Source organism: Podarcis gaigeae, assembly GCF_964106915.1.
Source record: "Podarcis gaigeae genome assembly, chromosome: 13".
Classification (NCBI taxonomy): domain Eukaryota; kingdom Metazoa; phylum Chordata; class Lepidosauria; order Squamata; family Lacertidae; genus Podarcis; species Podarcis gaigeae.
Window position 1 is genome coordinate 11612087 of NC_139689.1, and position 25833 is coordinate 11637919.

Sequence of the window (25833 nt, forward strand, 5' to 3'; positions counted from 1 at the left end):
AATAATAATGATGATGATGATGATGATGATGATGTCTCTAGTTCTCAAGGTAGGCACCCCATGAAATCTCAGAAGTCAGACAACTTCCAATCATTAGAAAGTAAACGTTCAGCGCTTGGGCTTCGCTTTTGAGCTGGTCAAAGTTGTGCAAACATATTTGATTGGAGTGATTTATTTGGCAGATTCTAGCTTCTTGTGGCAAATGGGAGGGATCTCCTCCCTGGCATGTAGTAAGCACAGCTCTACTGCTTGATAATAATAATAATAATAATAATAATAATAATAATAATAATTCTTATTATTCTTATTTATATGTCTCCTATCTGACTGGATTGCCTAAGCTCCCAACAATTTATAAAACCACAGTAAAACCTCAAATGTTAAAAAAAAACCTTCCCTATACAGAGCTGCCTTCAGATGTCTTCTACAAGTCAGACAGTTGTCTATTTCCTTGGCAACTGATGGGAGGGTGTTCCACAGAGAGGGCGCCACTACAAAGAAGGCACTCTGTGTGTTTCGCTGTAACCTCACTTCTCACGATGCGAGAAGCACCAGACCCTCAGAGCTGGACCTCTGGGTCTGGGATGAACGATGGGGGTGGAGACTCGGAAGGGAGAGAGGGAGGAATCTGGGGTGGGGGGAGAAACCTGTACAACACCCATCCATTTTTTGCCAAGCAAAACATCCTTCTGCAGCTGCCTTTTCAGTATGTTGCGCCCAAGCCACCACTACTAACCTGGGATGAGCAGATTGCCGAAACTGTAGCCAGCAGTGCCTGCGATATAGTGGGCCCCACGGCCTGTGCACTGCACATCGCGGATCCGCCCGCCAGTCCCAGTGGTGGCACCGCTGAAGGGAGCAACGCCTGCAAGGAGAGTTTAAAAGCAATGTCAAAGCCCACACAAATGCACTCCCTCCACGGAGCACCCAGACAGGTTATTCATCGACTCCGTCAATGCAAGGAAGCCCGTTATTTGTTTGAGGCTATAGTGATCCACAGGGGTGCCTGCCTGGGGAATTTACGATGCACTAGAAATAAGCCCCCTGCCCTTCAGACCATGCCCCCTTTCCCATCCACTCACCAGTAGGGAAATTGTGGGTCTCGGCTGTGAAAATGACGTGCCGGGTGGACGTCCGTTTCTCAAAGGGGCTGGAGCGAGATGGGTCGCTGGGCCACATCGAAAGGACCTCTCTCCCTTGGATCGCACTGTGTTTGGAAGACAACACACACACTCAGCTTCAAGAAGCCTCACGGCTTCTTGCCAAGTAATTGGCAAAAAAATGGCAAAAATGTATAAATCTAAATCAAATGTTGGAAATGTAAAGAGAAAGAAGGTTCTTTTTATTGTGTACGGTGGTCTTGCAGTAAGGTTAAAGCTTACTGGGAAATGATATATAAGGAGTTTAAAAAAGATGTTGAGAATAACTTTTATAAAATAGAAACAAACCCCAGAAGCTTTTCTTTTGGGAATTATAGGGACAGAACTACCTAAATTGTATAGAAATTTGTTTATGTATGCTACTACAGCAGCAAGAATGTTACTTGCCCCAAATGGAAAGGAGCAGAAGGCCCAGAAAAGGAAGAATGGATATAAAAACGTACGGAATATGCAGAAATGGTGAAACTTACTGGAAGAATAAGAAATCAAGGTAACAAACTCTTTATAAAAGAATTGAAACAGCTCATTGAATATTTTCAGATAAATTGTAAACAGATAAAAACATTAGCAGGATTAGTATAACAAACTGCAGTTTCATAAGAGTATCTATTTACAGTAGATAATTAAATGAGTAAATTAAACTAATTTGGATACACAGAAGGTATGAAAAAAATAAATTTAAGGAAACGCAGAAAGAGGGGGAAGGAAGTCAAATTTTGAAATGTTAAATGGATTGTAAAATTAATGAAATGAATAAATTTGGAAAGTATAAATAAAAACTAAAAAAGAGAAGGAAGAAGCCACACAGCCACCAAAAGCCACACACGGGAAGGGACTCCCAGCTCCCATTGACCGTAGCCAACAAGGCTAAAAGCCAGGCATGATGGGAGTTAAGAGTCTGCCCACATCTGGAGTGACCAGAATTCCCCAGACAGGCCTTATGAGTTGGCTCAGAAGCAGTTGTCAACCTGGGTCCCTGCAGACAATGTAGGATGTCAACTCCCCTCGGCCTCAGGCAATGGTCAGGGATGATGGTAGTTGTAGTTCAACAGCATCAAGGAAGGCCACAGGTTCTCCACTTCTGTCCTAGGCCTGCCCCATTGCTTCTTCTCTGCTTCCGAGATGGCAACAGGGAGTTGAGGCCACCATTTTGCAGGCCACCCGCTCCTCCCGCCGGTTTCCAAGGACCCCCACCTGCTGTTGTCGCAGAACTTGATGACATTGTTGGGGTTGCTCCGCTCCTGGGTCTTCATGATGGACTCGAAGAGGGACTCCTTGAGCTCCTGCCCATCCACCAGGAGGCGCCCCTTGAAGAACCAGTGGCGACTGTGCTCGCTGCAGGAAGAAGAGGCGGGTTTAGGGAGACAGGAGGCCGCTGGGCACCAGGTCAGGCTATTCGACCATCTAGCATAGCTGTCAACTTACAGATTTGAAAATAAGGGACCAGCAGCCTCGGAAATAAGGGATCAGCAGCCAAAACAAGGAATTTTTCAGGCACAGGTATGTTCAGCTTCTGAGCCCCTCCGAGCCAAAGGCAGAAAGCCCAGCCAGCAGCCAAACAAAGCCTCAAGTAGTGGTTCCCACAGCGCAGCAACCAGGCAATGGGTATGCAGCAAGGAAAACCACATCCCCTCTCCGCTGGGAAGCGCTGAGCAAAGGTGAGTCCCCAGGCAAGGCGGCCAGGCACAAGGCATGCAAGCTCCACCCCCCAGTTGTTCTTAGACTCCTTATTGGGTGAGCAACGCAGCCAAGCAACACAGTTGGAGCCTCCCTCCTCCCTGGCCAGCAGGGAGGGAGGGAGGGAGAGGAGCTGCTTCCTTTGAAACCCGGGAAATTTACCTAATAGTCAGGGGTCCCTTTACCTTTACCTTATGCTGAATAAATTTCTTGTAAATATGCTCACACATACTCTCCTGGCACTTCTGTTGCGTAGCGTTATCTCTGCTGATTAGAGCGTGCCCTAGCTTTTGAAGTTTGGGTCACTGATTCATGTGGCACCAAGGACTGGAGTTCATCCGGTACACTGGCCGGTGGGACGGAGCCAGCTGGGTGCCTGCCAATTGCCCCCGCTTCCTTGGTTGTATGCCAACATTTTCAACCAGCGTGCCGTGGCACCCTGGGGTGACTTGAACGATGGTCAGGGGTGCCGCGGGCAACACTGACCTCTCTCTCTTTCCTTCCTTCCCTCCTCTGATGCCCTCTTGCATCTCTGCTTCCCAAAGGCTTGTACGGCTGCTTGTTCCAGCAGCCCTGGCTACAAGTACCGCAGGAGAATAGTGGCTCTGGGGCTGGCCAGGGGGCGCTGATGCCAGGAGCCGAGGTGGCCTCAGAGTGAATTAGCAAGCAAGCAGGCAAGGGAGCCCAGCCAGCCAGTCTGCCAGCCCGTGCTGTTGGGAATGGACAGACAAGTCTGAGGTGCTTGTGGGGCAGTGTGGGGAGACACCTCTTTGGGGCAGGAGGGGCAGCTCAGAGACCGGGGGTGGTGGCAGCGGTTGCCCAGAGGACTCCCAAGCAGAGGGGAGAGGAGGCTGAGGGAACCCTCCACAAGGGAGGATGTTCGAAAAAGGGTGAGAGGCCGCCAGCTCTGCAGGCAAGGGGTGTCATAACTGGGCTCCTGAGCCCCACATGGGGGCCGCAGAAAGAATACAGTTTGTCAAGGGAGCTGTGGACTTTTGAAAGCCTCTGGCATAGGGTTATCCAACACCTATTTGTTTGGGTTTTTTTTTAAAAAAATAATGAAGTCACTTTTGACCCAAAAAAGGGCCCTCTCCCGCACCCACAAGGCAACTTGCAGTTGAAAAACTTTTACTTTATAAAAACTTTGCATGGTGAAAATCTGCGGGACTCAATGCTGTAAGATGGCCTCCCCTGAGCCTCAAGCAGGAAGGTTTTTCCCAGTTCCAGCCCCACCCCTCTGCACCCCATAGCCAAGCAGACACCTGTTGGACTGAGCGAGATCAAAGCATTCCACGCTGGTGGGATTCCTCCTAAGTTTCTTGAAGAGGTCAGTGTAGAAGTCCAGATCCCAGGAATCAAAAGCCAGACCTGTAAGGCAGAGAAGCGACTATAGTTTATCCTAAACACATACACACAAACCTGGCCAAATAAAGAATATTGTTTCTCATAATCAAGGGAAACTGGGACAGAACAGAGTTCCACTTTCAGAGGTAGGGCCAGAACACTCTCTGACTGGGGCGAACACAGCTTTATCACCTCCCTCAGAAGGCGGTGGATTCTCCTTCCTTGAAGGTTTTTAAGCAGAGGTTAGATGGCCATCTGCCATGGATACCCGAGTTGAGATTCCTGCATTGCAGGGGGTTGGACTAGATGACCCTTGGGTCCCTTCCACAGCTCCAAAATTCTACAAAACCCTTTAAGACCAGAAGGCTGAATCCCTCTAGATCTGTGTTTCCCAACCTTGGTTCTCCAGCTGTTTTTGGACTACAACTCCCATCATCCTTGACCACTGGGTCTTGCTAGCTAGGGATGATGGGAGTTGTAGTCCAAAAACAGCTGGAGAACCAAGGTTGGGAAACGCTGCTCTAAATCCACGTGGGTCTCTGCAGGGGAAAAGAGAAGAAAGGATCCAATGAGATATTTGCCAAAGCTGTGCTCATGCAAGCTAGGGTCAGACAATAATAAGTTGAGAGTTAGCTTCCAGAAACTGGCATTCAGAATCAGAGCATAGCCACTAAAGGTCCTCCATCTCTATCCAAGCCCAGCTTTGCCCTGCTGATTCATACCGAGCTGGTTGTTGGCTTCGACCAGAGCAGGTCTCCCTTCTCCCAAAATATCGACATGGAACACAGGCTCAGGGTGGGTGGCTATAGCAAAGCTGCTGATGGGTTCTGGGTAACACTGCTCTGTCATCCGATCATACAGCGTAGACACTATGGAGGCCTCCTGGGGTGCCGATGGGCGTTGCCCGCACTGAAAGAGAAGGATGTGGAAGCCATCGGGTTAAACGTTTCCAAATCCCTATGGGGTTCTTGCGTATGTGGTGGCATAAGGAATCTAACAGCAGTTTTCTTCCTGTGTTTAGACCCACCCACAGTCACCTTGAAAAGGTATCGACGGGAACATTCGATTCGATCAATCTTTTCTAGTCCGGCTGCCCAGCACACCGACACTGCATTTGTGGAATACGCAGTTGAGAAGTTCAACCTACAAACATAAAACATTTGTTTCAGCAAAACCTGCTCCTTCCTTTGGCTGGTCTATTTTCACCTGGCTTGGGAGGTGAGGAACCCTGTCTGACTCCAGAGACAAGCCTACTTCTGCAATTTGGGATCCCTGCAGACCTTCAGGGTGGGGGGGGTTGTTTAAGGTCAAGATTTAGTTTGAATTATTAGCAGACAGTCCAATTTTACTGTACATATATTAATAATGTTTTTGTTAGCCTAGTGTTTTAAACTATTTAAATTTTGATATGGCTTATAACAACCAACTACGTGAAATTATTTTGATGTGGCCTACAAATAAACAATGGTGTTGGTTTAGTAGCTTAAGTTAACAAATGAAAGCTGTCATATAACATTTGATTCAGCTGTAAAGGCCAAGTTTCAGACATCACAACTAATCCATGGTTTGTCTGTTGTGATCAGGCATTGGGGCAGGACACGCCTTCCTCCCAACGTACTCCGATTTCCACCCTGCTTCTCAGTAACTGTAGTTTGCCCTGACATCAAAATCCACAAAACCATAGTTTGCCACCAAACACAAATTGCAAACCATGGTTCTTAAACATGGTTCTGGTTTGACAGCAAACCACAGTGATATGTTGTCCTCCCCCCTTCAGATTTCACAGCAAACTATGGTTAGCGTGAACCAGGAAACGAAGAAGGAATCTCAACCAAAGCATCCATGACAGATTACCGTCTCTGCAGAAAAACTTCCAAGGGAGATGACTCCTGGGGTACCTTTTAACTCTACAATTGTATAAGCCTGAGGTCTGTTCATGATGCCTGAAACCGGTCAATATAAACATTCTCTTTCTCCCCCTTGCCATTATTGTATAGGACATGGGCAGAGTGGCTTTTTTTCCTCAGCTCAGGACGTACCGAGGGCCGACTTCTATCAGCAGATCTGAAGGAGTTGCACTAAGGAAGGACTTGGGTGCGATGTTGCCGTGTTCGAAAGGGCAACCAAAGATCCACAGCAACTTCTCCGTCTCCTCAGAGTTTGGGGGTGTTCCTCCTGGCGAGGAAACAGAAGGGAGAAATGATTATAGCTACCCACAATGCAACAGGGCAATCACCCAACAGGCAACTGGCTCTGCGACAAGAAGGGGTGGGGGGCAGCCCCATGCCAAACCTCTACTCACTCAGAAAGGAGGAAAAGAATCAATATGCACACCTCCCTCCATACCTCCCCATTCGTTTCATATCAGAATCCAGACACAGTCCGTGTCCCATTTTCGTACCTGTCCAGTTGACGTTGAAACATATTTCCTTCTGCACCCCTTGGAGGCCATTAACCAAGATGGCTTCAGCCGAACGCAGAAGTGTGGCCACTTCACTGTCCTCCTCACTGGGCCGCTGGTAGTAGTGTAGGACCCCCATGGCAGAATCCTGCCAAGGAAAGAAGAGAAAGCAACTGTGAGGGACTGCTTGGGATGGCGTTTTGCAAGGGGCCTCCATTTTCCTTTTTTTAAAAAAACACACAAGATGAGATGGAAGATTCTATGGCAGAAGGAACATAAGTCAGTGGCAGTAAAACTGCCTTGTGTGTAGAAGGTTCAATAAGAACATCGGGCTGAACGCCCATCTAGTAGCCATTGACAGTGCACTCCTCCGTAAAAGGTGCATCCAGGTAGGGTTGTGGGTCTGAAATCCTGGAGTTGCTGCCAGCCAGTGTAGACTACATAGAGCTAATTGGACCAAGGGTCTGACTCAGCTTCCTAGGTTGGTCTACCCAGGCCATGCAGGGACAGGAAGGGTGGGCAAAGGGAGCAGATGCCACAGAACGGCAGGAAGAGACCCGTGGCAGGCGAAGGACCACAGTAATGGAGGGAGCAGGGCTTGCCAGGTGTTGACTAGGCCTGCAATTCAAGGCACGAAAGGGTGGCTGTCCGGATGTTATAATAATAATAATAATAATAATAATAATAATAATAATAATAATAATGATAATTTATACCCCACCCATCTGGCTGGGCTTCCCCAGCCACTCTGGGCAGCTTCCAAAAAATATATATTAAAATACTGTAATACATCAAACATTAAAAGCTTCCCTAAACAGGGCTGCCTTCAGAGGTCCTCTAAAAGTCTGGTAGTTGTTGTTCTCTTTGACCTCTGGTGGGAGGGCATTCCACAGGGAGGGCACCACTACCGAGAAGGCCCTCTGCCCAGTTCCCTGTAATTTGGCTTCTCGCAGTGAGGGAACCGCCAGAAGGCCCTCAGTGCTGGACCTCAGTGTCTGGGTAGAACTATGGGGGTGGAGATGCTCCTTCAGATATACTGGACCGAGGCCATTTAGGACTTTAAAGGTCAGCACCAACACTTTGAATTGTGCTCGGAAACGTACTGGGAACCAATGCAGGTCTTTCAGGACCAGTGTTATGTGGTCTCGGCGGCCATTCCCAGTCACCAGTCTAGCTGCCACATGCTGGATTAGTTGCAGTTTCTGGGTCACCTTCAAAGGTAGCCCCACGTAGAGCGCATTGCAGTAGTCCAAGTGGGAGATAACCAGAGCATGAACCACTCTGGCGAGACAGTCTACAGGCAGATAGGGTCTCAGCCTGCGTACCAGATGGAGCTGGCAAACAGCTGCCCTGGACACAGATGTTGAACTCCACGCCCCAGCCAGCGACCAGGGATGGTGGGAACTGTACCCCAACAACTTCTGGAAGGCCGGAGCTTGCCCATCCTTGGCATAAGACACTGAGCAAGATGCCAGGGGGATGAGCACACAGACAGGGCTTACCAGTGTGTGTCTGCCAACAGATGAAGAGGCTCTACTGGCAGGGCCAGCCCAAGACATTTTGGCACCTGAGGCAAACCACAAAATGGCGCTCTCCTCACCAGGGAAGAAGGGTGAAGATGTCCATTGGGAACAAGGGTAGGAGAAGACCAAGAGCACCTCCTATTTACCAAGAGGCCACTGTAGAGGTGGCAGCAGCAGCAGGCAATGCATTCCTTGGAGGACAGATCTGCTGCCCCTGTGGATCCTGCCGCCTGAGGCCATTGCCTCACCTTGCCTCATGCATGAGCCGGCCCTGAGTGGGCTGAATCAATCATAGAGTTTCCCACCTGCCCCCTTTTCTCAATGTCCCTCTCCACCCCAGAATCCACCTTGCTCTAATCACAGATGTCCCAAAAGCCAGCACGCTGCAGCCAAATATCTCAAAGATAAGAAGCAGCAAATAGGTCAGTGGCCTCCGAATCACATTTCTTGCTTCATCGTCCAAGTTTCAAAGGCTCATGGAACATCCCCCAATTCTCCGCCTCTCAAACTGCAACTGAGAACAAAACGGCAAACTGTACACTGCATGCAACCAGCAGAGATTGGCTCTGTGAACGTGGCTCGATCCTTTTCACACCATCTAGCTAAAGTTAACTGGGACTTCGCTGTCACTGCCATCCGTGAAGTCCTGACTAAAGTGTTAATGCTCTTATTGATGATTAAGAACGTTCTCATTAAAGCGCCAAGGTGTTTTATGAAGTGCAAGAGGGCAGTTCCCTGCCCCCAAAGACTCTACAGTCTAAAATTCAACCCAAAAGAGGCACTAGGGAAATGGAGTCAAGGATACTCAAGGGAGGATGATGCATTTAATTCAGGGACATAGACTAAGGGTTAGTTAGTCTTGGCTAATTTTAAGCAGATTGAGGACTTAATGCAGTTGCCCATAAAGCTATCTAAAGAGAAATAGGAGATTGGTGCCTAAGGGCTTCTGCAGACATCCTCTTTATTGTGCATTCATGATTATTTGTGCTCATTACTGTAACATTATGCGCTCCCACTTTCAATACTGCTTGCTGCTGCAAAAGGTTCAGCACAGATATTCTGCAGTTTTCCAACCTGCACATGCCCTGCAACTGCCTGCTGAAATCCTGCAACTGGAAAATAAACTTGTACTATATACTATTTCAGCAAGAAATCGTCTTGCTCACATGTTCTGACTACAGCTACAACCTGCGGGTAGACACTGCCTCTCCACGTGCACAAGCATTTGTGTGAAAGGGGGCACACGGGCTGATTTGTAAAAATGATCGTGGGCTGGCCTCTTCTAACCCCCCCCCCTTTTTTATAAAAAAAAGTCGTGTTTGGATCACATGTTGCTCTCTAGGCACAGGGCTGCGTCTGCATGCCTCTGTTCGCCAGCCCTTTCTCCAAGCGAGGAATCATCACGTGTGGACAACAACCCACACGCGGGTTCGGTATTATTTCTGACTGGGATGTGAAAATTAACATAAGCAGGAACAAAAATTAATAAATCTGTAGCACCTTGAAGATGAACTGTTGCAGAAGCTTCCGCGGCCTAGAAGCAATCCCGGGAAGGATTGGATTCAGCCCTGCGAAGTGGAAACTCACCAACAACTTCCGTACGCCACACATAGCCTCTGCTAGTTATACCCAACACGTCCGCAGCGGTCTAGAGTTCGAATCCCGCGCAGAAGCACTTCCTACCCCACCAGATCGCAGCGCGCGGCCGCGGAGCAAATGTTTGGGATCCACGCGCCCTTGGATCTCGCAAGGGGCCAGCCAGCCTTCCCACGCTGGTTCCCCGCGTGGCATCGAGATAACGATTACCTGTGGATCTCGCGGGGTGCCCCCTCTCTCACACGCTCTCTGAGCCCCACAACAGCGCGATCTTCTACCCCGGCGGTCGCTCGATCACGGGGCGAAAAGAGGAGCGCCTGCCTTCGCTGCGCTAGGGGGAAAAGTTTACTGCGCGCAGCCCCTTTGGTGGGAGGAGAAAAGGGGGACGTGCCGCGGGGGAGGCGGCGACTCGAGGCAGCGCCCTCCCTATTGGCCGACCCCCCTGCCTCCCTTCTGCCTCCCTCCTTCCCGGCCTTGAATGGAGGCACGTGGGGGCGATGGCCAAACTTTGTTGCAGAGGGGGGCGGAGGGCAGGGGGGAGGTAAACCAAGGAATCCTGACCCACTTCCTCCGTACGATTTCCCCATAGAGAGTCATTGTCTCCACCCCTCACTTCGACATTTTGCCTCCCAATTCAGTCCTTACCCCCAAATAACCTATTCTTGCGAGCCAGGAAGAGAACCCAGGAGTCCTAGCTCATTCTCCTCCCCTCCCGCGCAGAGAATGCGCTCTTCTCCTCCTGCCCATTGTTGAGCGTCGTTCAGAAACTTTTTTTAATCCTTTTCTTTGTCCAAACCACTTAACTTTCTGAGGGTTACGAGGTAGCAGAACCAGGTAGCTAATTCTCTCGTAACGAGGGAAATTTCTTGTGTAAGGTTCCATGGTGTAATGGTTAGCACTTTGGACTCTGAATCCAGCGATCCGAGTTCAAATCTCGGTGGAACCTACTCCTTGGATTTTTTGTGAAGACAAGAAATCTTTGCAAGATCCCTTGTGGTTAGAACCCACGCTTGCAGGCAGAATGGGTTCACAATCCATCATTGGTTTTCCGAGATTTATTATTGATTGCTTGATTGAGATCCAACAGCAATGGCAAGAGGCTACAGAAAGCTGCTGCTGCCAGCCAGTGTAAGCAGTCCTGGCTTAGATGGACAAATAGTCTGATGCATTATATGGCAACTTATTTCTGTTTCTTTGGATACAGACTAGCAGTATGCCCAGAGTAACTATATAATGGACTCAGCTACATTTGTAAAGAAAGCGCTTTATATGCGTTATAACACTGTAACACCAGATGGTTGTCTTTCCAATGGGATTTCCCTGTACAGTGGTACCTCTGGTTACGTACTTAATTTGTTCCGTAGGTCCGTTCTTAACCTGAAACTGTTCTTAACTTGAAGCACCACTTTAGCTAATGGGGCCTCCCGCTCTAGCCGCATGATTTCTGTTCTCATCCTGAAGCAAAGTTATTAACCCAAGGTACTACTTCTGGGTTAGCGGAGTCTGTAACCTGAAGAGTATGTAATCCGAGGTACCACTGTATGAAGTTTACAACCCGTTTAACTGATTCACATTTTTGATGTGTCTAGATTCAGCCTATAACAGGGGTGCCCAAACTTTTTTCAAAGAGGGCCAGATTTGATGATCTGAACATGTGTGAGGGCCAACCAAAGTTGAGCTTTTTTAGGATTGAAGTTATTGAGCTTTTTTTTGAGGATTTTACCCCAGGACATATGCTGCCATGGGAGCAGGATTAAATCGACCAGCGGGCTGGATTAGGCCCCAAAAACAGTTTGCCTGCCCTATAACTAGGGATATACACTAGTAGCTAAGTCTAATGCCAGGAGGAGCAAGCACAAAAAGAGAGGAAAATTCCAAAATCTTTATTAGGGTGACAGTTTTATTAGAGCAACCAAAATCGTAGGTTGGTTCCCTCAAAAACTTGACCAGGGCACATCCAGAATATTGCTGTTTTCTGGTGGGATTCAGTCACATACCAACAAATTAAGGTATTGCAGTGGTGCTGGGTGATTTGCACAACGAAGTACAGTGGTGCCTCGGGTTACATACGCTTCGGGTTACATACGCTTCAGGTTACACACTCTGCTAACCTAGAAATAGTGCTTCAGGTTAAGAACTTTGCTTCAGGATAAGAACAGAAATCAGGCTCTGGCGGTGTGGCGGCAGCGGGAGGCCCTATTAGCTAAAGTGCTGCTTCAGGTTAAGAACAGTTTCAGGTTAAGTACGGACCTCTGGAACGAATTAAGTACTTAACCCGAGGTACCACTGTACAGTAATATGCTGTCCCCCCCCCCCCGCCCCACTTTCAGATTTCACAGCAAACGATGGTTAGCATGAACCAGGAAACACAGAAGGAGATTGACTCTCCTTCCTTTGATGTTTTTAAGCAGAGTTTGGATGGCCATCTGTCATGGATGCTTTAGTTGAGATTCGTACAGGGGGTTGGACTAGTTGACCCTCAGGCCCCTCCCAATTCTGATTCTAAGTTATTGTAGGACTTGGCTTCTGCTACACACAGTGCCTTTACTGCGCTCTTATTAGCCTGAGCTGTTGCTTTAATAAATAAAATAAATGGGTGTTGTACTTACCTCTCTGCTCTGCTACTTAAGTCGCCCAAGTTTAGGTTTGCCAGCTGCGGCTCCCTGTAGCTTGTGGAGCTCCTCCCCTTCTCAGCCCATTCTAAATTTATATGTACAGATTGTGACCAAAGTTCAGATTTGAGCCAGAGGGTGCATTTCGACATCCAACCACAATTTGTTCCTTTTACCATTCTTTAGAAATATTGCTCTCTGCCACATCACGATCAAGTTTAAACTAGCTAAGACAAGACCCAAGTCTCCCAAAATTAATTGGGGTTGGGGGAGGTGGAATTGGTCATTTTTACCTTTGTGGGATTCAGTGACCCTCCCCAGGGTGAATAAGCAGATGCCCTCCTGTCACTGAACTTTTGGCATGTCAGCGATTAACAGTTCCCAGATCTATTATTAACCAGCTCCTGGTGAATACAGAAAAAGCCATATGGGATCAGACCACCAGTCTGGTTCAGCAGGCAGCAGAGTCCAGAGGCAGCAGCTCTGAAAACGTTCTTTAGCCACACCAAATAAATAAAAAAATAGTTACAGGTACACTGCCTCTGAACATGTCAGTTCCATTTATCCATAATAGCCGATAGCTATGGATAGGTATGACTTGGGCAGAGTCCCAAGGGCCAGCTAGAGATGGCTGGTCAGTGTGTCTTGCTGTTAACCAGAAGGTTGGTGGTTTGAGCCCATCCAGGGACAGCTGTGGGCAGGATTCCTGCATGGCAGGGGGTTGGGCTGGATGACCTCTGGGGTCCCTTCCTTCCAACTCTACAATTCTATTATTTGGGCCCTAGGCCTGAATTTCAGCAACTAACTATAAAACCAGCCTCCAACAGTTAGGGTCCAATTCTCTCTATCCAGGGCCTTCTGCCAGAATTGCTTGTTTCTTTTACCAACTGAAGCTCATCTTCCTTCCTGACAGACAGACAAAAGAGGTACTGATGGAAGAATTACAGTGGTACCTCGGGTTAAGAACTTAATTCGTTCTGGAGGTCCGTTCTTAACCTGAAACTGTTCTTAACCTGAAGCACCACTTTAGCTAATGGGGCCTCCTGCTGCTGCCATGCAGCCGGAGCGCGATTTCTGTTCTCATCCTGAAGCAAAGTTCTTAACCAGAGGTACTATTTCTGGGTTAGCGGAGTGTGTAACCTGAAGCGTACGTAACCTGAAGTGTCTGTAACCCGAGGTACCACTGTATTACATTAGACAAATTCATGCAGGATAAAGCTGTCAGTGGCTACTAATCTTGGTGGCTGGGCTTTACCTCTGCTGCTTCTGAATACTTTTGCTTGTCTGCTTTCAGCAGGAAGACACTGAGAATGGGATGCTGGACCAGATTGGGGCACCTGCCTGACGCAGGTGGCTTCTTTTCATTCAGGACAAGCAAAAGGAAGAGATTCTATCAATGCAAACTTTAGCAGATGGGGTTTGTCTATCACACTGCTGAGGTGGGAGCCCACAGATCAGGCTGGATGTAGGGAAACTTAATGGCGGAGGGTGTTCGTTTCCTGTACTTTTTATTATTGAAATATACTGAGAGTCAAGAGTGGATTTCAGGCTCTTTATTCAGCTCATAGCGGTGAGGAGGAATGGAAGTTTCCCCAGAATGTCTGCCTTATATACATTATTTACACAATGGGCCCCACGTGATTGGCTAATTCCGGGATTCTCCTGTAGGCCAATCAGGTTGTGGATTCCCTTCCACCTGGAGCTGGATTGGGTGGCTCCTGTGGACCAATCATACTGCTGCATTCTGGATCCTATTGTTCTAGGACCAATCAGACTGCTGCATTCTGCATCCTATTGTTCTAGGACCAATCAGACTGCTGCATTCTGGATCCTATTCAACTCAGTACATAACAATTATCGTTATTATTCTTTATTGATAAATTACAAGCACACAGAATAAGACAAGACACAAGAAAGAAGAAACAGGAAATAGTACCCACGTAGAAAACAAAACAGAGAAAAAAGATAAGTGTACATTACCAAAAAAAAAAGGGGGGGGGAAATGTTACTGTAGTTAACCTAATGTAGCATTTATAGAAATGAATTCCCATAGTTGAAAGCTCCTGAGCTTGCTCAGCACAAAGCCTTCAGCAGAGCAAATGTGAAGCTGTTGCCACCCCTCCTTTAGTTGCTCTGCTGACGTCATAGGAGCAGCGAAATGCCTCATCCAAGGCCATGGGTGTGGGAGAGGGAAGGGGTTGGGGATGCCATAACCCCACACACCATCCATGGGCCTCTTGTAAGAGGCCAAACAGGCCAAATCAAGCCACCATAAGCGTAAAGCATTTTTTTGGCAGCTCAGAGTGTGTTGCAGAGAGTTTGAGGACACTGTGTCCCAGCCAGTGCAGAAGATGAGCTGACTGGCAGGCCAGGAGGAGTCTGGGGCTGCGCCAGGGAGAGGGAATCTGCGGCTGCTTTCACATGCCGCTGGACTCCCAGCTCCCCCTCAGGCCCAGCCAGCATTGCTAGCCACCGGGCTGGCCTTGCAGGCCTCCCCATTTGTCCCACAAAGGCCTGTTTTCCCGAAGTCACACCCAATGCGATGCCAAGTAGAGACACAGCAGCAGGAAACTGGAGTGAACATCCCACGCATCAGTTCAATCCTGCTTAGGGCAACATCTCTGCCCCTCCCCATGGGCCAACTTTGACAGGTGGGCAGGAGGACCACTCATCTGACAGAAAGACCTGGTTCAACAGATTATAGGATTTGTAATCCAGCAACATTCAGAGATCTATCAGTTCAATGTCCCTGGGTTATGTGACAGTCTCCCTAGAGCAGAAGTAGCACGAAACAGCTTTGTATTTGACAACATTGCCCAAGGGCAATATGGAGGGCAGTGAATCCGCTCAGCTGCCCTCAATTTGCAACTAGCCTGGCACCCAAGCTACCTGTCCCTGTATGGTAGGTGGCAATATTTTTTAACTAGCTTGCTATGAAGCTAGGGGCTTGCATTTCCATGTTGCTAGCCTTCCGGCAGGCTATTAAATAATTTTGCGGGTTCCTTATTTGGGCTTGTTTAGGATATGTATTTGATGCCATCCACCACTTCCAGCTAAGATGGAGTATAACCACGCCTGTGGCTACTTAGCCTCAAGCAAGAGATTTGGGAGAGGGATGTTGAAAGATTATTAGGCACGTGCCAAGGAAGTGGTCAGATTTCCAAATCAATTTGTCTATTAGAACACACAAACCTCCATATACGTAACAGCTGGCTACTAGTAGGTCAGGAAGGAGGATTCTAAGCCAAGCCTTTTCCCTGACATGCTGATTTTCTACATGCGGGGATTTGGTTTGTTGTCCCATAGTTGAGACCTATAGGCTATACTGGAAAAACGCCAACTCATAAGTCGTTTGAAGCCTTTTATTTGTTTTCTTTTTGGACACCTAACGTTTTCAGAATATTGTTTTTAACAACCAATTAATCCAACAGGGAGGATCATGCCGATTGCAGCAGCTACCCCAAACAGAGCTATGGAGATGGCTTTTGCAGCTGCTCCTGCAACAAAGAAACAAGGAGAGAGTCTAAGGAGCTGACTCAGGGTCGCAAAGCCTTTGCCCTAAGAACATAGCAAGTGGTCCTATTATACTTGAAGACAGACTACAGTGGTACCTCAGGTTAAGTACGGTACTTGATTCGTTCCGGAGGTCCGTACTTAACCTGAAACTGTTCTTAACCTGAAGCAGCACTTTAGGTAATGGGGCCTCCTGCTGCTGCCATGCCGCCGGAACACGATTTCTGTTCTCATCCTGAAGCAAAGTTCTTAACCTGAAGCACTATTTCTGGGTTAGCGAGTCTGTAACCTGAAGCGTATGTAGCCTGAAGCGTATGTAACCTGAGGTACCACTGTATTTGTTCATCTAGCCTAGTGTTGTCGGGTCCGACTAGCAGCAGCTCATCTTAGGGCAGAGGATCTTTGCAATCATCACCTGCTCCTCAAAGCTTTAAATGGAGAGAGAACAGAGATTGAACCTGCTTGGGACCATTGCACATGCAAAGTGTGTTTTTCTACATCACTGAGTTCTGTTCCCTCCCCAATGAACTATCATGAAACATGAGCTCTCCAAAGTTTATACGTCACCAATTCCAGGTTGTATTATTAGCATATACTTTAGTTTTTGGGGTGACAATAGTGGCGGGGTTTTTGGAGTGTGTTTTTATTCTGTTTTTGAAGAAGCAGATTTTCAACATGTCCTGATTTTAAGTCAAGCACCCACAGACAAGGCTGGTTCAAAATTTCAGCAGCCCATGGGACATATGAGTGTCGCCCGCAGCATAGAGCTCTAGCTGCCAGTTGGGAAGCTTGGTGTCTGCCTGAAGACACCAACCCCCCTTCCCCATCCCACCTTCTTCTCTCCACATGGCCTGGATCCTTGGTATCTACTCAAAGTTACCAACCTCCCTCTCCCGCAACACACAGTCCCTGCTGTGATATCTGGGCCAGTGAAGACCAGGTACTTATTCCTGTCAAAGTGGCATTCCACAGGTTGAGATGATGATCGAGGCTTTACCTGATGAAGAGCGGCCTGCTATCTGGGATACAGCATGGTGATCTGCAGACCTCTTCCGCTGATATGCTGAAAGACAGGCACATCCCAGTTGTTAGGAAGCAATCAAACATTACACAAGAGGAACACAATGGAGTTGTTCCTATACCCACCACCACAGATGATGTGTGTTAAGTCCACATTACATTCTAGCACATGGGTAGGCAAACTAAGGCCCGGGGGCCGGATCCGGCCCAATCGCCTTCTAAATCTGGCCCGCAGACGGTCTGGGAATCAGCATGTTTTTACATGAGTAGAATGTGTGCTTTTATTTAAAATGCATCCCTGGGTTATTTGTGGGGCATAGGTATTCATTCATTTCCCCCAAAAAATATAGTCCGGCCTCCCACAAGGTCTGAGGGACAGTGGACCAGCCACCTGCTGAAAAAGTTTGCTGACCCCTGTTCTAGCATAACATTTTGGGTTCCTTAGAAATGGAACCATTATTTGAGCAGAAGCCATGCTTTCAAGAAGTGGGGAGGCAGAAAGGTTTTCCTATATCTCTGGGAAGTGAAAACAGCCCTTTTCAAGTCCAGGGGTGTCATGTCGAATAAAATATGGGGGGGCAGGTAAGCCCCAAGATACAGCACACACTTACCATGTGAATGGCAATCTCCATCCATTTTGGGGAGGCCCGGCCCTCTCAAATATTATTTGGGGGCACACAAAGGTACCTCAACCCTTAAGAGTTGGCCAAAGGCATCAACAGGTCAAGCATCTTCTTCTCTTTTTCAATTACATTTTATTAAATTTCAACATTTTTAACATGTACAATCAAAACAATTTCGACTTTTCTTTTTGTCGACTTCCCACTCTGTTTTCCACAGAGTTGTTGCTTCTCCTCTTCTGTCGTACAGTGGTACCTCGGGTTAAGTACTTAATTCATTCCGGTGGTCCGTTCTTAACCTGAAACTGTTCTTAACCTGAAGCACCACTTTAGCTAATGGGGCCTCCTGCTGCCGCCGCGCCGCTGGAACACGATTTCTGTTCTCATCCTGAAGCAAAGTTCTTAACCTGAAGCACTATTTCTGGGTTAGTGGAGTCTGTAACCTGAAGCGTATGTAACCCAAGGTACCACTGTACTGTGAGTTGATCATACCATATACCAAGCATCCTATTCTTAGAGGCCACCCAAGATGCTCACAGGAAGCCCCCAAAGCACAGGAACATTCTCCCCAACTGCAATTCCCAGCAACAGGTTTTCAGAGTTTTTGAGTCACTCTGACAGTGGAGGCCAAACACAGCCATTGTGGCAAATGCACAGCCACATCCCTCCACGAATTTGTATTTGCTGGGATGCCACCGAGGTTCTTGCATTACAAGGGAGAAAAACTTCTCCTGGATAGGCAGTATGCATGCCTGATCCAGGAAGGATACGCCAACAGTGTGAGTGACCGGCTTACCTTTGGCTTCAAGAGCGTAGGGTTGAGGTGTCACCTGCCCCCCCTGCAGTTGGCGGGCCCACACCCGGAGCACCTCGTTGAGGGGGTAACGGCAGCGCAGGGTCAGCCTGGAGAGAAAAGCCAGACCTGTACTCTTACACAAGCCATGTGGTCCATTCCAGCACCACCACCAGAAGAAGAATAGGACAGCATCTCTCCTGGAACATTTTAACCACAGAGCCGCCTCACCTGTACTGGGAGTCCCTGGTTATAACTGGACTTGCTTCCGGAATCAACTCTCTCCTGAAGGTCACTTCGTTCTCATACACCAAGTAGTTACCGTCAAACTGAATGGCAGAGAAGAAATTCAGTGCGGGGGGGGGGGCTCCATAGTTGGGGAACCCTGAGTTGCAGAACTGTCTCCCTTACAGAGGTGTGTCTGGCACCTTCATTATGTTGTTTCTATCTGAAGACGCACCTCTTTACACCCTGGTCTCTTGACTGTAGGTAATTTTATTACTGTTGTTGTTGAACTCATAAGCCACCTTTCTGCCAGCCAAGGCGATTTAAACTAAAACCACTCAATAAAACGAAGAATAACCACTCAATAAAATTAAGTCCTCCCAGGCCAAATGAGAGTCAATGGTATGTGTTTCCCTTGGCCTGTGGCTCCTTTGTTCTGCCACCCTTATTGGTCTTTAGCAGGTCTTTAGCAGCCCCAAGGAGGAGCTGCCCCAACATTGGTGGCGGTGGTTATTAATAATACTGTTAAAACTATTAGTACTAAAAAGTATTATTACTAAATACTATTTTGCTACTTAATTTTTTTACTCGCCCTCCACCAAGGGGTCCCAGGGCAGGTTACAAATTTACAATTCAGAATTAAAAGCAGTTTACACTGATAGGAATAGGGTGGGAATCTTGCAAACATGCGTTGTAAGTGTCTCCGGCCCAAGTAAAGAAGTGTGTCTTCAGAACTGCCCCAAGCTGTAGAGTTCTGTCAGGAGCTGGTGGTACGGGTGCTCCCTGCCCTAGGAGCTACCTACCCTCCTTGTGGTGCCACAAGAAGCCACTGGGAAAGAGAAGAGGGCCTTGGACTCATCAGCAGCCACTGGCCCACAATTCTTGTCCCGTAGGTGGGTTTTCCTGGGGTCCAAATCGGGCTTCGTGTCCAGGCCGAGGACAGTGGCCATTATGGTTCCATTGGGGAGACACACTGCAGGAAGAAAGAGAAAACACAGCAAGCTGCCTTTTACTGAATCAGACCATCGGGTCCATCTGACTTAGCATTGTCAACACTGACCCTCACGCCTCAGACAGGGTCCTAGAGTCCTCCTGTCTCCTTCCCAAAGCCTAGTTAGCACTTGCCCAGCTTTGGGACAGAGGCAGAAGGGCTCTAGGACCCTGCCAGAGCCTTATGCCTCCTTCCCAAAGCCCGCCTCCTTTACGTCTGGCTTTGGGAAGGTGGCATGAGGACTGGCCTCACACAGGGCACCATTTTACCAAGCATGGGTAGAATTTTTGTTAGAGAGGGGTCAGCCAAAGTTGTTGAGCTTTTTGGGGGAACATTATGAGGGGCAGAGGGAAGCGGGTGGTGCTGTGGGTTAAACTACAGAGCCTAGGACTTGCTGATCAGTTCGAATCCCCGCGATGGGGCAAGCTTCCGTTGCTCAGTCCCTATTCCTGCCAACCTAGCAGTTAGAAAGCATGTCAAAGTGCAAAGTAGATAAATAGGTACTGCTCCAGTGGGAAGGTAAACAGCTTTTCCGTGCACTGCTCTGGTTTTGCCAGAAGCGGCTTAGTCATGCTGGCCACATGACCCGGAAGCTGTACGCCGGCTCCCTTGGCCAGTAAAGCGAGATGAGCGCCACAACCCCAGAGTCGGTCGTGACTGGACCTAATGGTCAGGGGTCCCTTTACCTTATGAGGGGCAGAACCCCGCTCCCTGCCCCTGCCCCTGCTGCATACCGAGCAGATACTCTAGGCCCGTCTCCAAAATCTCTCCACTTTTGCCCCTGGCCCTGCCTGCTACAAGCCCACCCCGCTTCCATCAAGGAATATGGGCCTTTGGTTGAAATAGGTTGCCAAACAAGTCTTACTCCACACAAAACAGAACCGCCATGCCCAATTCCTTACCAAGCAGTTTTCCGGTGGGGAAAATACAGCCAACGGGGAATGCTATCAGTGTTGCCGACGTCTTGTTGTCCCTCAAGGTGAAGTCGAGCCGGGCAATTAGTCCTTGGAGGGAGATATCCTGCGGCAACACAAACAAACTTACGTCACACGTATACGATCGGGTCGGCTCCCGCGTCAACTCAAGGCCAAAAGTGGTGGCAGGAGTGTTCCCCAACTCAGACCTACCTCATACACCAAGCCAGGTGCCAAAAAGGGCACTGAGACGTAGTAGTAGCTGCCGTCATCCTGCACAGTGTAGTTCTGCGATGCGGCCAATTCATTTGTCAGCTGCAAATTCCCCACGTATGGGACCCAGTAGCGATCCAAGTTTCCACGGGTCATCACCAGTCCAATCCTCCCCGTCTCACAGAAGCCCTCGAAGGTCGGAAGAACTGAAGGATGGTAGGTGAGGAAGAGGGCATCACCAAATATATCTTGTTGCGTATACAGAAGATGTTACAAGGCACAGCCTCTCTCAAAACACAGTTTTGCAATGACTGAGATTTACTTGCAAGAGAGGCCATCTTCTCCACAGAGATCCCAGACTTAATTGAATACACTTCATTAGGAATCTTTGTGGTCTCTTTCAGTGATAGGCAACGTGGACACCCTCAGGACGCTGTCAACGCCAGCTCCTGTGGTTCCTGATCATAGTTCATGCTGGCCAAAGAGTGTCCAAAATCTAGAGAGCACCATGTTGGGTATCCCTAATCTATTATAATGCTTGCAATTATGTTGTGCATTTTTGGGCACACCTGCATGAAATAACTTAAGAGCAGTTCTGCAAGGTGAGGAGGCCAGAGGCCCCCATTCTTAATTCAAGGACTTAAAACATACAGATGATAAGCACAAACTTAAAAGCTAAAAGGTTTCATGTGAGGGAACAAGGCTGTCACTATACATTTTAGGCTCCCTGATAGAATCCTGGGAACTGTAGTTCATTAAGGGTGCTGGGAAATGTAGCTCTGGGAGAGGGTGAGCTACAGTTCCAAAGACTTTTTGGGAGGAAACCACATGGCTTGAAATGTGCTTCAGACATATGGTGCATACGCAGGCCAAATCTTTCCAAACTATTGCTTATTTCTAAGAATATCTGTACAGATGTAATTTACACTTGATAGGCAATTGTACAGTGGTACCTCAGGTTACATATGCTTCAGGTTACAGACTCTGCTAACCCAGAAATAGTGCTTCAGGTTAAGAACTTTGCTTCAGGATGAGAACAGAAATCGTGCTCTGGCGGCGCGGCAGCAGCAGGAGGCCCCATTAGCTAAAGTGCTGCTTCAGATAAAGAACAGTTTCAGGTTAAGTACGGACCTCTGGAACAAATCAAGTACTTAACCCAAGGTACCACTGTACTGGATTGACTGAGCAACACTGCATTCCTTCCCATGTTTATATTTTAAACTGCTTTGAAAGACAGATACTTCAAAGCCCCTCCCTCTGCTCCAGCAGACTCACCAACATCAGGGACGTCACATTCAATTACCCCAGGGTAGGTGAAAGGCTTGCCCTTTGGGTTCAGGTTGAAGGTGTATTCTAGCCGCAGGGTGTATCTTCTGATGTTGTCATACAGGTACTGGTGAAGAGAAGAGCCCGTTCATGGCACAATGAAAGCTGGAAGCCCCTCCACCCCAAATGTTACGAATTCAAATCTCCATCATTCTCTCAATCCAGCTTGTTATCAGCATGACACTATTTTTTTTAATGTGATGCACTCTACATGGGGCCACCTTCGAAGGGCATTCTGAAACTTCAGGTGGTACAGCCAAAATATTAACCGGGACTGGTTTTATAGGGAGCACAGTTGTACCTTGGAAATCGAACAGAATCTGTTCCGGAAGTCCGTTCAACTTCCAAAGCACAGCCTCCAATTGGCTACAGGAAGTTCTTGCAGCCAATTGGAAGCCCTGTCGGACATTCAGATTCCCAAAGAACGTTCAAAAACTGGAACAATCACTTCCAGTTTTCAGTTGTTTGGGAGGCAGAATGTTCGACTCCCAAGGCGTTCGGGAGCCGAGGTACGACTGTATGACTTGCTTGCTACAGTAGCCTCTCTGACTACTGGCCGGTTCCCAGGCATGATTCAGAGTATGGGTTGTGAGCTGCACAAACACAATTTGAGAACAGGTTATTCGAAAGACCGTGTTCTCCCATAGGAGCCTGCCTGGGTTTAAGCTGCTTGGGAGAAGGCCATCTTTTTAATAAATAATAATATTGCCTCCCCCACCAACATCTGAGGCTCATTTGGCAGGAACTCAAGAGAGGACGGGATGCGGGTAGCGTTGTGGGTTAAACCACAGAGCCTAGGACTTGCTGATCAGAAGGTCGGCAGTTCGAATCCCCACAACGGGGTGAACTCCTGTTGCTCGGTCCCTACTCCTGCCAACCTAGCAGTTCGAAAGCACGTCAAAGTGCAAGTAGATAAATAGGTACCGCTCTGGCGGGAAGGTAAATGGCGTTTCCGTGAATTGTTCTGGTTCGCCAGAAGCAGTTTAGTCATGCTGGCCACATGACCCGGAAGCTGTACGCCGGCTCCCTCGGCCAATAAAGCGAGATGAGCGCCGCAACCCCAGAGTCGGTCATGACTGGACCTAATGGTCAGGGGTCCCTTTACCTTTACCAAGAGAGGACCCCCTCAGTGGCTATTCTCAGGTTCTGAAACTCCTTGCCATGGAGAGGTTTTGCCAGCTCAGTCATAGGAAGTCACCTTATACTGAGTCACACCGTGGTTCCATCCAGCTCAATACTGTATACACAGTAGCTCTCAAAGGTTTCAGGGAGGGCCCTACCTGGAGATGCCAGGATTCGAACCAGGGACCTTCTGCATGAAAAACAGTTACTCTGCTACTGACTTAAGGCCTTTCCCCATGTCTTCCTTCTGCTACCAGGCAAATACATGTTTGTTTAAACCGGTCTTTGGCCCACAAGCCAACTTGTAAATAATATAGTTGGCTTAACTTCTTTTTAAAAATAGTGTTTTACCTGCTATGGTTATGGATAGCCAAATTACAATTGGGAAGGTCTCTTGTTTGCTTGTGTGATGGAGAAGTAAGAAATGTAAGATATTCTAGAAAAGGGGTGGGAATCTCAGGTCCCCAGGGGCCGAATGTGGCCCTCAGCAATCCTCATGCCACATCCTTCACAGGCCTTATACCCCAAGCGCTTTTGTCTGGCTGGAATATCCCATACTTAAATTCTGCTTTCCTGGATGGAGGACAGGTGGGGGGGGGGTAGAAGAAACTAAGCTGCTGTACCAAGGCAAAGTTTACCTTCATCAAGATTGCTCAGAAGGAAAATACTAAAGGATAAGAGCCCAGAGTAAATGCAAACAGGTCACTGACTACCTTTCCCTGAATGGAAGAACTTCGACGCCTCACCTCGAAAGACCAGCAAACACACACATTCTAGTCTTTCTCTTTCACAAGACTGTAATTTCCCTGCTCAAGCTCTACTTTGCAGCAATGAGGACTAGTCTCTTATCATGGCCTCTGAAAACTATACTCTGCACACACACACACCCTGGCTGCCTGTGAAACAGAAACAATCCTTCAAAGCTGACCGCAAGTTAGGCCCCTACCTCCTGCTCCACCAGGGGGTCAGTGAAAGGGACCTGCAGGATGAAGACCCTCGTGTTGTTGGGGTTGGGGGCTTCGCCCAGGCCGAAACCACGCCCTTTGAGCTCTGCGGGCGTTAAGGGCTTGCTGCCAACCGCGATGGTGACCAGCTCCAAGTCTGGGAGGAAGTTGCCTAGGCTGATGTCGAAGTAACCTCTCTCAGCGACTGTGTCTGGAAAAGAGATGGTGCATTGGGTAGTAGATGGCGTCAGCTGAGGCAGAGACAAAAGCAGCGTTCAAAACCCCCATTGTCCGGCGCATTTTGCGACAGGGAATCTTATTAGCGCAAGCAGTTTCTGAGCTCTAGGCGCAGTGCCGCACCCAAGATTTCAGATTAAAACTGCAGAGTGGAAGGAAAGGAGGAGCTTTTCCTGCCACCCCACTTCCAACTACTTTCTGAAAACTGGAGAAGAGACCTCCTTAAGAATATTAGGGGAGTGGGCAGGGGAAGGACTAGACCATGTGAAAAATGAACACAATATTTAGCTGCAGTTCATTCATTTTCAGCATTGTATTTTTGTTATAAAAAAAGTGTGCCTGACATTCCATTGTTGCACCTATAACCTAAGCTTTAAGGTGCCACTTAGCTCCTAGCTTTCATATCTCAGTTTCTAACACTGGGAAAAATTGTCCCCCACAGCTCCACTTCCCTCAAGAGAAGGAAAGTTTGCAAGGGCTTATGACCAGCGGTAGCCCACATGGTTCCTTCAGATGTGTTTTACTCCCATCAGCATGGCCAGTCCTCAGAGTCAATAGGAGCTGAAGTCAGGATGGGCGCCATGTTGGCTGGGAATATTCTGGAAACCTTGCCAAGGCCCATTCTTTGTACCACAATGTTCACTGTTCCCCCCTGTGTACATATTGTGGGGGGGGAGAGCTGTAAAAGAAAGAAAGAAAGAAAGAAAGAAAGAAAGAAAGAAAGAAAGAAAGAAAGAAAAGCATTTGGCAACCAATGCACCCCTTTGGTTTCAGATAGTACAGTGGTACCTCAGGTTACAAACACCTCAGGTTACAGACTCCGCTAACCCAGAAGTAGTACCTCAGGTTAAGAACTTTACCTCAGGATGAGAACAGAAATCGTGCAGTGGCAATGGGAGGCCCCATTAGCTAAAGTGGTACCTCAGGTTAAGAACAGACCTCCAGAACAAATTAAGTTTGTAACCAGAGGGTACAGGGGTACAAGAGTCTAAAAAGCCCGGTACGCAAATTTTCACAGCCCTCTAGCAGCTATGGGGGCTCATTTACCAGAAGTATTTAGTGTTAACTCTGGAAATGTATACTACTCGATTCTGACCAAACTAAGCCTCCTAGAGCAAAATATACGTCAGGTGGTGTGCTAGTTGTGAAATATACTGGCATTATTTTCAGCTCTCCTACCCTACCAATAGGGTTGTATCCACCTAAGCTAGTGTTTGTTGCCCCAATGGAATTAATGGACCTATTTGAGCCAAAGCCATTCATTTCAATGGGCCTACTCTGAGTAGGGCTAACATTGACTACAACCCCACAGGGTTTCATACCATGGCATATAAACATAATGTCTGCCCGCAGGCTTTTGCAGGTGCCAACAACATGGGCTCGAGTATAACCTCCCCGGCGCTGTCATGAGTGCGGATCATCACAAATGCACAATAAAAAGGACATCTAGAGGGGACCTCTAAAACTGCATTGAGTATGGAAGAATTACCAACAATCGAAGAATGGAGGATGAAGTTAATGGACTATGCAGAATTAGATAAATTAACAGAAAGGATTCGAAACTGGCAGGACCAGAAATTCACGGAAGACTGCAGTAAATTT

The 25833-nt window shown here is 48.0% G+C and overlaps 2 protein-coding genes across 5 annotated transcripts in view; both read right to left on the bottom strand.

Moving 5' to 3' along the window:
* The window catches only part of PFAS (phosphoribosylformylglycinamidine synthase), a 44907-nt gene extending 32297 nt beyond the window's left edge, over positions 1-12610 (bottom strand). The window contains exons 1-9 of one of the 3 annotated variants that reach the window (XM_083706528.1): positions 9912-10064; positions 6583-6730; positions 6221-6356; positions 5219-5324; positions 4904-5090; positions 4100-4205; positions 2355-2495; positions 1083-1207; positions 737-865 (exon numbers count right to left, since the gene is read on the bottom strand). In XM_083706528.1, coding sequence (XP_083562654.1) covers positions 737-865; positions 1083-1207; positions 2355-2495; positions 4100-4205; positions 4904-5090; positions 5219-5324; positions 6221-6356; positions 6583-6721 — 1069 coding nt within the window. In that variant the 5' untranslated portion in view covers positions 6722-6730; positions 9912-10064. Of the gene's footprint in view, positions 1-736; positions 866-1082; positions 1208-2354; positions 2496-4099; positions 4206-4903; positions 5091-5218; positions 5325-6220; positions 6357-6582; positions 7195-7925; positions 10065-12310 lie in introns of those variants that run through there. The other 2 variants (XM_083706526.1, XM_083706527.1) reach the window with 2 other exon arrangements.
* Positions 12611-15661: 3051 nt separating this feature from the next.
* The window catches only part of LOC310828801 (uncharacterized protein), a 29713-nt gene continuing 19541 nt past the window's right edge, over positions 15662-25833 (bottom strand). For both annotated transcript variants that reach the window (XM_083706680.1, XM_083706679.1), the window contains exons 11-19: positions 23997-24205; positions 21878-21995; positions 20603-20808; positions 20378-20495; positions 19288-19457; positions 18491-18588; positions 18263-18369; positions 16824-16889; positions 15662-15810 (exon numbers count right to left, since the gene is read on the bottom strand). In XM_083706680.1, the coding sequence (XP_083562806.1) occupies positions 15722-15810; positions 16824-16889; positions 18263-18369; positions 18491-18588; positions 19288-19457; positions 20378-20495; positions 20603-20808; positions 21878-21995; positions 23997-24205 (1181 nt within the window). In that variant the 3' untranslated portion in view covers positions 15662-15721. The remainder of the gene's footprint in view (positions 15811-16823; positions 16890-18262; positions 18370-18490; positions 18589-19287; positions 19458-20377; positions 20496-20602; positions 20809-21877; positions 21996-23996; positions 24206-25833) is intronic.